At 35.5% G+C, this 13,535-nt stretch overlaps 1 protein-coding gene across 1 annotated transcript in view; it reads right to left on the minus strand.

Moving 5' to 3' along the window:
- Window positions 1–13,535, minus strand: part of GBE1 (1,4-alpha-glucan branching enzyme 1) — a 262,701-nt gene that overhangs the window by 159,241 nt on the left and 89,925 nt on the right. Inside the window, exon 3 of the mRNA XM_081076639.1 lies at window positions 8,822–8,937. Within this exon, the coding sequence (XP_080932765.1) occupies window positions 8,822–8,937 (116 nt within the window). The remainder of the gene's footprint in view (window positions 1–8,821; window positions 8,938–13,535) is intronic.

The following is a 13,535-nucleotide window of genomic DNA, read 5'->3' on the forward strand; positions in this document are numbered from 1 at the left end:
CCCAGTTAGAAAAACTTAGAAAGTGGGGGAAAAATTGTTTTGTTTTGTTTTGTTTTGTGTTTAGCTTGCACATCACTATCTCCCACACAGAATGGTTGGATGCCTATTCTTGCTTGGAATTACATTCTTTTATTTCCTAATTGACCCCTGACAACGTATTCATTAATTCATATTCATTAACTCCTTCAAGACTAAGCTTAAATACAGCTCTTTCCATAATCATCTCCTACTTATTCAAACTGTCACCTTTATTCACCGCTAGCTTTACATTTCCCCAGTGATCTCTCTCTAATCCCTGTCCTCTCTTTGCTATCTTCTCTCTTGGGTTCCTTCTTGGCCCCATCAATATTTAGCCAAATATGAACAGAAATAAATCACTAACAAATAAATAAAAGAAACAACTACATATTCCATTTGATTACTCCTGCTTTTCTGTCACCAACTTCTCAAAAAACGTAAGCTTCTACTACTTCCTTAATCAGCCACAGAATGCTAAAGTGACTCATTTTAATGGGAATTTTTCTTCAAGTGGGTAATAAATTCAAAGTGCAGGCATTTTAGCTTTCATTTCTTCACATGCACTCAGGGAAGTCAATACAATGCTTCAAATGCAAAAAACATAAAACTCAACATGTGTTTACTAAGATAGTAAGAAAAAAAGAGCAAACTTTGATGAAGAAATTAATGTGAAACAAGCGCAAAATATAAGGCAACTCTCCACACTTTCTATCTCGTCCATCCTGTAAGCAATAGAGTTACTCCACAGACTGGCAAATAGACTGCATTGGAAATTTACATTTATTTTGTGTTTCCTATCAACATTCTAGAGACCTTCAGAAAAAAAAAAAAGAAAAAGAAAAAGAAAAATGAATCAATTAACAAGGCTTTATTCTCATCTACAGAGGAAGACCATTTCCTAGTATGTTATTTAGGTTCATTAACATTCATATTGTATTTTGCAAACACAAAGAATTATAATCTCTGTGGTAAGGGAAAGTGCATCTAATTCTAACTATGCATTCTCCCACAAATTAGATGTTTCAGGGTCTTAAAGGCTGATTAAGTTGAACCAGGTAACAAATGAAGTGAGTAAAGGATTTTTTGTGGGTCATGGAGAAGAAAATCTTTATCACATATAATAATACAGACAGACATCACAAGCAAGAAATAATCAGTTTGACCAAAATCTTGTAATCATGGAATATGAAGAGAATATAAAGGCTCATGTGAGGCCCTAGAATTACAAAATATTCTTCTATCCAGTAAATGTACTTTTTTTAAATTTCTTCTTCCATTTAAAGAAGGGTGTTTAGAAGTATGAATTAAAAATGACAAACCTATCAAGCCTCTGTTGAAATACATAACAGCAAAAGAATATAAAAGGCATTAATAGAGAAGAACAGAAAAGGAGGCAAGAATAAACTAGAAATATTCATACGTGTTTGCAAGATAGAAAGTAGTTGCAGGGGTAAGGAACTACGAGGTATGATCAAACAATACGGGGAAAGTCTAAGTAAAAAAAATGTATTACAGTAAAAGACACATTGCCATTAATCCCCCTCAAAATACTCCCCCGTCACTTGGAACACACTTATCCCATCATTCTTGCCACTTTCTGAAGCAATTCTGGAAGTCCTCTGTAGTGAGTGGCTTTAGTTGCGCTGTCATGGCTGCCTCAATGTCCTGAATCACTTTGACTCTGGAGAAGAGCCAGAAGTCACATGGAGCCAGATCCAGTGAATAAGGTGCATGAGGACACAGCGTAATGTTTTTATTTGACAGAAATTGCCATATACCAGCAACGGTGTGTGACACAGAGCATTGTCATGATGGAGGATGATTTACAGCACACTTTAAAACACCTTCTCTCAACTGTAGCTTACACTCGAATGACAGCACCGAACAAGTTGAAACTTGTCACATATTGTTACTAAGATTCAAAGTGTTGCTTCCCATATTGAAGACCCCCGCCTTTTTGTTGAATGGCACTCAGCAGCAGCGTTCATTGTATTTTGTGATCACAATGAGAGGCTCCGTGTCACACATCGCTTCTGGTATGGCAATTTCTGTCAAATAAAAACATTACGGGGTGTCCTCATCCACCTTATTCACTAGATCTGGCACTGAATGACTTCCGGCTCTTCCCCAAAGTCAAAATGACCATGAAAGGCAAACATTTAGAATTGATTCAGAACCTCGAGGCAGCCATGACAGCACAATTAAAGACACTCACGAAAGAAGACTCCAGAACTGCTTCAGAAAGCAGGCAAGAACAATGGGATAAGTGTGTTCCAAGCAAGGGGGAGTATTTTGAGGAGGACTAATGGCAATGTGTCTTTTATTGTGATATATACATTTTTTAATTTAAACATTCACCATATGCTTCGATCACACCTCTTAGCTTGATAAGATAAATCACAATCTAGTAGCGCAGAAGAACCTAAAGAAAGCAACTGGTCAATTTGTCTCCCAGAATCCGTAGGAGACTCGGTGTCTGGTGGCTCCTAGTACAATGGGAGAAGATACGATGCAGTGTTCTACCAGGTGACTGAAGGCTCTGGAGTGGAGCTCTTTCCCTACTCTGTACAGATAAACATGTATCCCTCCAAAAATTCCAGCTCCCACCCCTCAAACAGGGGATAATAGGGTCATTCTCTGAAAATCACTGAACAAAGAAGGCTCCAGACCAAGACACAATGAGCACAGCAGAAGGAAGAGATGACTCACATGGCTGAAAATAGGATTAAGTGTTTCACTGAAAGGTGGGATCCTCACCTACTTTCCTTTTCCTTATCCATGGATGCCATTAGCCAAACATAAAGTCCTTCACTCCACACCCCTTTCAGTCACCTCTTGTAGGAAACTGAAAGATCCATCACTGATAAAAATAAATAATCTAAGAGGAAAACCTTCACTGATTGCCATCAACCTAAAGGCCGGTTGGCTTCCTAACAGTGAAGCTCAGCAGGGACAAAGCCCTATCCATGTGCACAGAATTTTTAATTGCCTTTTCCTACCTCATTTTAAAATATGACTACCGAGCATTTGAAGACAGCCGGCCCCATGAAAGAGAGAGGCTAAACGAGACATAGGAAAAGAAAATCTGAAAGAAACAGAGTAGGGGCAAGGGGAGCAAGGAAATAACTTTATATATATAATTAATTAATATTTGCAAAAAGATAAAAGTATCCCAGGCATTTAACAAGGACAGAATCTATGAAAAAAGGATTGAACAGAAAGCATGTCATTAGAAATTTTAAAAATATTATTACTAAAACAAAAGCAGTGGATGGTAAAGATAAAGTAACTTCTCAAAGTGAAAAAAAAAAAAAGAAAAAGAAAAATAATGGGCAACTTGAGAAAAGGAAATAAAATCTAGGAGACCCAATATCCAAATATTAGAAATTTCTGAAACAGTGAAAAAAGAATGTGGAGATAAAAACAGGCAATAATAATAATAATATAAAAAATATTCTAGAAATGAAGAGTAAAGTGCTTATAAGATTAGTCTTCTTAAGCAAGTATTTAGATACTAATTTCTCGACATGCCACTCCCTCCCAAAATTCTCTCAATGGCCTTTTCCTGACTAACAGTCTCATTGCAGCTGTCAATAATTAGTTTCACTGAACCAATCTCATCTTTATTCTCTAAAACCTCAACTGATCCACAGATTGATTATCTCCTTTCTATCCTAAGTGACGGTAACTTCAAAATTGTTTCGCAGCACCTTGAAAAATGGGGATGATGGTATCCATACACAAAACCAAACGCAAGTATGGTATAAAATGATTTGTCAAATCTGGGCAAAGCTCAAGTTCTACTTCCCTTATTTTCTCTGTGAACCCTTAGCCTGACCAGCATATAATCAGGATTAAGAGCAGGGATGGTGCTGTCAGACGAGTCTGAACCCAAGCCCAGGTTCTACCATCTACTTAAACTCTCTAAACCTCAGTGTACTCACCTATGAAATGAACATATAACAATATCTTCTCTCATAGTGTTACCACAAGGATTAAATTAAATATGAATGCCGAATAGTCTCTCATTTTTTTCATGTATCGTATCTAAGAAAATTACAAATACAGGTATTAGGTCTCACGTGCCTTTTCTACCAATCAATTGTGTAGCACCCAAATATAAATGGAAAAGCAATCTGATGTGCTCTGGACTGAACTGTGCCACCCAGGTCCCCAAATTATATACTGATGCCCTGCTTCCCAGTGTGATGGTATTTGGAGATGGGACCTTTGGGAGAGAATTAGGTTTAAATGAGGTCATGAGTGTGGGGCCCTGATTGTGGGATTTGTGCCACGTGAGGACACACAAGAAGGTAGCCTTCTATAAACCAGGAAAAAAGCTTATACCAGAACACAACCATACTGGCTGATTTCAGACTTCTGGCCTCTAGAATAGGGAATAAATTAAACTTCTATTATATGTGGCATTTTGTTACGGCAGCCCAAGCTGACTAATACATGATCCTTTGAAAACATTAAAATGTCTGGTATCAAGAAACCTCTGTCCTACTTCGTTTGGTCACTGAATAGCAAGGCGAACTTAAAGTAGACAAACATCCTCAACACTGAAAAGGAGACAGTTTTAATCGTTCTTGCTAGTCATCTGGGTATTGTTGAAATGACTTTCTAAGCCCAAGATGGAGCTCCTCCTACCCAAGGTGTCACATCAGCAAACCAACCAAAACTTAGATAACTTTTCTGTCCATGGAAATGCTCCACTTGACCAGAAATTAAATATATCCAGTCAATCAATCCCCAAACACAAAGCCAACTCTGGTCCTTCTCACCCCAAATAAGGCTGAGTAAGAGGCCCCAGCCAATCAGTTATATTCTACTTTTCTGTCTTCTTCTTTAGTCTTTATTCTATAAAAAAGCTTTCTCACTTCTGTCCCATTTTGCAGTTCTCTGAATGCAGACTATCCTGTTCAGCAAGTGTTAAATGAAGTTTGTATCACCTAAATTGCCTTCTTTAATCATTTTTTAATCTACTAGTATTAATTGATGCGATAAAAGAAAAGAAAAATGCAAGTCAGAAAAAAAAAAAAAAAAAAGAATTCTTCACAGTTTGCCTCCAACCCACCTTTCAGGTTTACCTTCCCAGACCTCTTGTTTTTCCTGACCTGAGGTCTTTCCCTGGTCTCCTGAGCTACATTTTACTAGTTAACACAGACCTACTTCTCATTCAGCTGTCTTGCCCCAGGAGGCTGACCTATTCCTGATCGTATTCCCCAGAACTCTGGCTTATCATTGGGTTTGGACCATTTGGAGCCCCAGTAAGAGGTCGGAGACAGGAGGGTAGAGTGGTAGAGATCAGAGTATGTGTCTCATTCTTCCTCTGGCTGCTTCCCAGCAAGGTTACCATGAATTAATTGTGTCCCTCAACAAAGTTCAGTGCTCCTTTCAAGATGGCTGACTCTCTTTCTCTCTGGGTTCTAGCGACTGATTCCTTGTTCCTGTGGCCATGGCAACATGACAATTTGGGTGCTACTAAGCCCTTAACCCCACCCTCCTTTGAACTCTCTTGTGGATCCCCTGAATGCTCACTTTTGAAAATAGCCTTCTGGAAAAACAAAACAAAACACGAAACATATTCAAACTGTCCTTTTTTGAGGGTGGCATTTGCTTCCTGTTGGGACTTCAATCAATACATACACTTTTATTCATGCAGAACCCTCAGGTTGTCGCTGCCAGTCTCTTATTTCCCCTGGTGCCATCACAGAATGAATAAACTCTTCACTCTTCTTTTTTTTTTTTTCTTTGCTCCAATAGCACTTTATTTTTAAAACACACACGCACCCTCTACATATATATTACAAGTTAGTACAAAAAGCACACATCAAGGACAGAGACACTCAAAAATTGTGTCAAATTTCCATGAGGCAACTTGAAAAGCTTTTAAAATATATATGTTATGAAAGGTGTATATTCTTAAACAGTGAATAAGAAATAGCTTTACATAAGTTAGCTTGGCTGTGCATCCAGAAGAAAAAGTGTTAAAAACATGAGCCATATATGTCTCATTAGCCTTTAAGAATAGTCTTCTATTCTTCCCTTACCTGTTTAAAGCCTTGAGTATTTAATTTACCTTGTAATATTATTTTATTGTTTAAATATTTTATTTGGTAAACTCACTTAAAATATAGAAAAGAGACATTTACATGACTATATAAGTAGTTAGGTAGCCTCTTCCAAAGTGTTCAATTGAAAAGACCAATTTGTAGAGAAAACAAAGCTATCATTTCAATAATGGATAACAATATATTTTTTTTTAATGGTTACCAGATAATTCATAAGAGACACATCCTCAAGTGAGTTATAAAGGTCAATCCCTTGTGGACTGAAATAAATTTTCAAGTTCAATTTAAAACAAGATTTTTAATTACCAAGATACTCTACCTAGGGACAACTTCAGATTCAAAGGCCAAAAACCTCAAGTTAGTTGATTTTTAATTTGGAGAATGTCACCCCTCCTCCAAAGAAGTTCTGATGCAGCACTTCTCATAAATGAAAAACTAATTATATCACCATATTAACATAATGTTTCCTCAACATATGAAACATCGAAACACTACAAATAATATTTTGATCCTAAATTTCTAGTTAATTATCTTCACTGAAACTTTTAGAGAATAATAATGAAGCCATTACACAACACCACTTGATACTTGCTTAACATTTATTTGCCATTAAACATAGATTTTAAAAGCCAAGAGAAAATGTTAAAGCTGCATTGTTTTTATTATAGGATTATTTCATTTCAAAATATAGAATTAATTTTTGAAAGAAAGCACAGCATCGTACATAGCATAGTACAGAAAGCATATTAGTCCCTTTGAGCTGCTATAACAAAATACCACAGAGTAGGTGCTTATGAACACAAACATGTGTTTCTCACATTTCTGGACAATTAAAGTCTGAGAATGGGTTGCCAGCACAGTTCGGTGCGAGCCCTCTTGTGGGTCACAGACGTATTATATTTTCACATGGTGGAAGGGGTTATGTGTCTCTCTGGAGCCTCTTTTATAAGGCTCTAAGTACATTCATGAGGGTTGCACCCTCATGACCTAATCACCTCGTAAAGCCCCAGCTACTAGGACCATAACATCAGACATTAGGATTCCAACATAAAAATGTGTGGGGGGACACAAACATTCAGATGATAGCAGAAAGTATAAAAGATGTGCAGTCCGATGGGAGAGGCACATACCCACTATTATTCCCAGTATATATATCGTTATCATTCATTCCTAATAAGTATTATTCCCCGATGTATAAAAACATACAAAAATTTATTAATTCATTACTTAATGCAAAAAGTAGAAACGCCAGACTTCTCAAATTTTGTAATTTAAGAAGGCAGAGAAAATTCTCAGCACTTTAAAAAATTAGTATGTTTAGTTCTTAAACAAACAAACAAAAATGGCCCTTAGGTCTAAAGCGACAGTGAAATCAACAGTTGCCTTGCCTCACAATCGCCATAAAATCAGGCTTTATAAACCATAGAAGAATCAAGCTGTTTGGTGTATTTCTTCAAAGATTGGCCCTTAAAATGCTTTACCATTCCATCATTCCATAACTATTTCTTGTGTGTCTACTCTGGGCCAGGCACAGAGAGAATATGCAGTATTAGCAAAAAAAAAAAAAAAAAAAAAAAAAAGGCAGCAAAGGCCCCTGCTCTTCTGAAGCTTAAGCTTATACTGACCTGGAAAGGGACTTATTTATTTTAAATCCCTCTTACTGTATACTGTAGCTACTTTTTCTCCTTTCACTACAGGTTAAAAAGAAGATTGGCTGCCATCCCATGTTAAAATGTCTCTTTACTATAGACAATAAGCTCGTCTGGTAACTATATTATGTAATATTTCAGTAATTTTTAGATACACTTATAATTTCATTATTTGTAAAAAAAAAAAATACAATCCATCTTGATTTTTAAATATGCTTTAACTCTAAATGAATGCTGTTAAATAACAAATGCCCACAAAAATAATAATTAAGTCACAGGACTTATCATGGTAAATACTATGGATGCCGCTGCATGTCTAAGGAAGGGAAAGAGAAACCAGGGACATGGAAATGTCATATAATCATACGAGAAGGGACCAAAATCAAGTAAATGTTAAAGGATTTAGACAGCGTGTTATATAATCAAATGCCTTAAATCTGCAATCCAGACTTGAGGACCCATCGTCGCGCCTCCTTGAGGAGACAGGAGAGGTGGAATGGGCTGCGCAGACTAGGAACGCAGACCACATTGTCAGCTGTAGCAGAAGGAGTGCTGACAGGCGAATGCAGACGACCTTCCCACAGAAGGACAGGAGAAACAAGAACTCCCATACCAAAGACCAGAAAGGGCAAGAACCAGAAGCACGTCCTAAAACGCGTGGGTTTCCAACGCAGCAATCGCCTCCCCACATTCACATGGCTAGTCACAAACTCAATTTTATCAAAAATCTCTTAACAGGTAAAAATTGTCTCTACATTTGTTGATTTAAAGACAGCTTTCCATTTCCTATTATACTTCCTGTTTTCCCAGCTAAGCTACTACAATTACTCCATCACTCCTTATATCAAGTTTCCAAAGTTGATAACACAACTGAGTTTGGTACCTACCCAAACAAACAGTTCTAATGTAACACATTCCAATTTGAGGATGCCCTCTCTTAAATTTCCTCCATTTGAACATTTAGACTTTCTTCCTCGATTATCACGCATCTGTATACATTCTCGTATTTTAAACCAAACTTTGCAAGCCGAGTAAAAAGAAAATGAATTCAAATAAATATAAGAGGGAAGAAAGTACCTTTAATTTGGATCCATGAGGTATTAGTTGAGATTTATTCTGCTTTGGTGGTATATACAGTTCCCATTTTCCATAATCCAGTTTTTTATATGGGTATGAAAATGGATTCCAATCATCTTAAAAAAATTATAATAAAGAAGATCAGTTAACAACAGCATGATCAGACTGACATTTAATGAACTTCAAGCAAAGCATAATATGCTGCCTACTTTCACAGAATCAAATTGCCTAAAAAAAAAATCATTAAGCTTTCCAAGGTATTAAACAAAATACTGTACCAGCCATTTAGAGAAACTTTATTCTTAATTTATTTTTTAAACATATTTGAAAGTTCGCCTTTTGCATTTTAGTATTAAGGATTACAACATTTACAATTACACTTTCAACTCTATCAATAAATACAATGTAAAAGAAAATGATGGGTTATTTTTCAAGAAATACCATCAACCAAAAGAGATAATATAAAATAAAATAAAAAAAAAAAAAACAGAAATGCTTTCTATGCAATTAGATAAAATACATGTCATGGAAGAAAAATGATGAAAAATAATTAAAATTATATTACATTGACCCCAATTCACAAGTGAACTGACATAAACCAACATAAAATCTAAAGAAATGCCTCAAATAAGAGGTAAAATGTTATTAAACTCTAGGGGGCAAAGGAAAGGTGGATTGAAGACCCTGAAAGAAAGTCAAAATGAGCAACAACAGACCCCCACACATGGAAACATCTAGTAAAGACGACATAAAAATCAGTGAATAAAGGACACACTGTTTAATAAGTGATGCTGGTTTTCCATCTGGAGAAAAAATGAGTCTTTACCTAGTAATATGTCGAAGAATCATTTGAACATACAATAATGTTTAAATATGACAGGTAAAACTATAAAATGCCTAGAAAAAAATACAGGAAAATATATTTGTGATCCTGGGTTTAAAAAGTGTTTTTTAAACAAGATTGAAAAAAAAATCCACAAACATTAAGGAAAAGTCTAGTAAATTTGACCACTATAATTATAAACTTATCTTCTTGAGATGGATGAATAGACGGACAGAATGATAAGACAAGCTGCAACTGGGAAAACATATTTGTTATGAATATACCAAGAAAGAGAGAGAATCTAAAATATATGTACACTTGTAAGTCAATGAGAAAAAGAAAACGCACCAATAGAAAAACAGGTAAAGATTTTCAGGGGAGGACATAAGAATGACCAATAAATATCTATAATGATGCTCAAGCTCACTGGTAATTAAGGAAATACAAATCACAACAACAAGGACATACCATCTCTGATCCATTGGATTAGCAAATCTTAAGAGTCTGAAAATACCAGGAGTCAGCCAGGATATAAAATAACATTGCAGCTGAGGGTACAAATTGATAACATGACTTGGCATCACACAGCAAAGTTAAAGATACGTTAATTCTATGGCCTAACAAATCCTACTCCTAGGTAATGGCCTAGGGGAATTCTCACAAATGTGCACAAAAAAGCATTCACAAATGTTCGCTGAAGAATTGTTTGCAATAGCAAAAACAAACAAACAAAAAAATGTAGGCTATCAAAATTTAAACCAACAACAAAATGGGTAAATAAACTGTGGTTTAATTAAACATCAGAATGCTATACAACAGTATAAACTGAACAAATTAGAACGAATATATCAATAGCCAAAAGATAAAAATTAACTTTAAAGGGTTATGAAAGAATACCATGCACATCAAGCTTAAGAAATATGCAAAACAGCATTCTATAACATGGATACATAATGTATGCGGTAAAAATAACAAAAACAAACGAGCATGTTAAGCATCAAATTCCAGAGTAATCTCCACAGGACAGAGAAAAGGGAACATGGGAAGCTTCAATAATAGCTGCAATATTTTATTTCTTAAGGTAGTTGGTATACACAAAGACGCTTGTTATATTTTCCCTATTTGTTTATGCCTAAAATATTTTGTAGTTTAAAAACAAAAAATTAAGTAGCCCTATGATGCTATACACTGCAAGGCTATGACATTAGATTCTTAATGGAAGAGACAATAAAAACATCAGAAAGCTTGTTGAATGCCATGATTTCTTCCTTTAAACACCAATTCTTTCACCCTGTCAGTTCTAAGGATCTTCACTCTCCCCCCAAGTCTAAACACTATGGGTAGAGGTGTGGGTAAGGAACAACATTTAGATAAAGGTCCTTCTAAATAATTCTCTATTCCCCATCATGAAGACAACCCGAAAATGTTTAAAGGCAGTCTATCTTCAGGAGCAGCTCAACAGGCCCTATGTTATTCTATTCTCCTGCCCCTAAAACCTCAAATACATATCAATTATTTATGGTATAACATTCTTCACCAAAACAAAGAATGTAGGGCATAAAGAGGAAAAAAAATCTTGAGATATGAATATTTGAGTCCTGTAACACTTTATAAATTTACTGAATTTCTTTTTAAGCTAATCACTTAAGACAATTAATAAACTTAAGACAAGCAGCAGATCGTTTCCTGGTTAGTTAGATCTGAAAATAAAGGCTACAGTTCATTAATTCATTCAATCATTCATTAAATATGTACTGCGTGTGTTTAATGTAGACCTCGCTTAACGCAAAACCCAAAATTAGTTTTCAGAACAATAGTCATAGCTAAAAGAATGATTAAATTGAGTAATAGTACATCAAAATGAGTAGTAAAATTTCTAATATAGGATACACTAAAAATTTAATAAATAAGATTTTACTTTGAAAGTAAAACTTCAATTATATGGGAAATTTACATATACAGATTTATTTAAAAGTTGTTTTTAGTAATGTGAAAATAAACAGGTTTGAATAATAGTTTCTGAGTATCAATTGAACTAGTTTTTCAGCTTGCAGTCACTTGAGTTTTAAAATCTCTTTAAACAAGTATTAATATTTGTATAAAGAAAAACACTTCTAATGAGTCACATTTTCTTTTTATAATATCTTAGAGATCTAAATCACATGTTGATTACTTATAATTCTACATTGCGAAAACTGTTTTTCTTTTTTTATTAAATTTATTGGGATAACAGTGGTTAGTACAATTACATAGGTTTCAAGTGTACAATTCTGTAATACATCATCTATGAATCACATTGTATGTTCACCAAACAGAGTCAGTTCTCCTTCCATCACCATATATCTGACCGCCTTTACCCTCTAAGGAAAGCCTCTTCAATAAATGGTGCTGGGAAAATTGGAAAGCCACTTGCAAAAGAATGAAACTGAACTGCTATCTGTCACCATATCCAAAACGATTTTCTTATCATCTTCAAGCATTCCTTCTATTAGCCCCCCTCTTTCTGACGGAAACTCGGGTGTTGACTTTCACTGCTGCAGGTACATTTTTCTTGCCTAACTACCAACCCTAAAAGCAAGACTTAGAATATCTTCACATATACCTCAAAAGAAAATCCATTTTACCAACCATCATAAGTAATGTAGAATATACCAGTGATTTCATATGTGAAAGAGGCAGGTTTGTAAGGCATACATGCATGAAACAACTTCAACTTTTTGCATAAAACAATTGTCTCCTGACGTAAATCCCTCTCTGGCCATAGCATCAGCAGAGACTTTCACCTCCCTGACTCTTTCTCCAACCCTTTTCCAGCCTTGAATTTTCCTCACTCTCCTTCATTAAAAATAGTGTTAAAATCCTTTATTAAACAAAGGACATCAACCATATATATAGTTAAATATATATATATATATATAGTCATAGGATGTGGAGTACAGCATAGGAAATAGAGTCAGTGGAACTGTAACAGCTGTATACGATGTCAGAGGGGTAGTAGCTTGGGGGAGGGGGGTTATCACTTTGTGAGGTGTATAAACGTCTATTACATTGTTTTGTACACCTGAAACTAATAAAAGAAAAAAAGAGTTAGGTGCTCCCAAAACAATGTATTTTGTTATTCTAGGTTTAGGTTTAATAACGTATTTCCTGCTTATAAAAATAATTCTATTATAACATTTTCTAAGACATTTGATGTTTATCAAGTTAGGATAACCTGACATATTTTTAAAGCCAAAAATTTCATAGGTATTTTATTATGAACAAGTTGAACTTCCTCATCATATTGGATAATTCAAAAGATTCTATTTGTCCATAGACTCAAAAACCAGCAGACAAAATTTAAATCGAGATATGAGAAAGAAACAGTGCGTGACGTGCAGTTTAATATGAACTGCAAACATACATTGGGCAGAGGCGATCAAACATTAACTAAGGTCACTGCATCAGGCACACAAGCTCTATATTTATCTCACACCCAACAACCTTTCTTCTTCTAATGTAATAATCCTCACATAAAATTCTTAAATGTCAGCTTCCTTCAAATATTCCCAAACTCTTTAACTCACAGTGAAGTATTATTCTTCATCAGCACGTAGCAACCTCATTTCGTAGAGTTTTTGAGTTTAGCATACGTTTCCTGCATGCACAGTTAACATGGTTCCAGCTTACTATGTAGAGCCTTACACCTTTGACGAAGATGCCAACGTGCTGAAGAACATGGTCTGCCCTTGAGCCAACCCCTGCCACACGCGGTGAAGTAAGGTCCCCGCCGAGTGCAGCAGGCAGAGCTAATCGAAGGCCAATACTGGCTAACATGGCAAATTTCACTCATTTTCCATTTGGGTGGGTCTCCCTAATGTCATAACTCTTGTTAAATATTTGGAAAATCAC

The sequence above is a fragment of the Rhinolophus hipposideros genome, assembly GCF_964194185.1.
Source record: "Rhinolophus hipposideros genome assembly, chromosome: 2".
Classification (NCBI taxonomy): Eukaryota; Metazoa; Chordata; class Mammalia; order Chiroptera; family Rhinolophidae; genus Rhinolophus; species Rhinolophus hipposideros.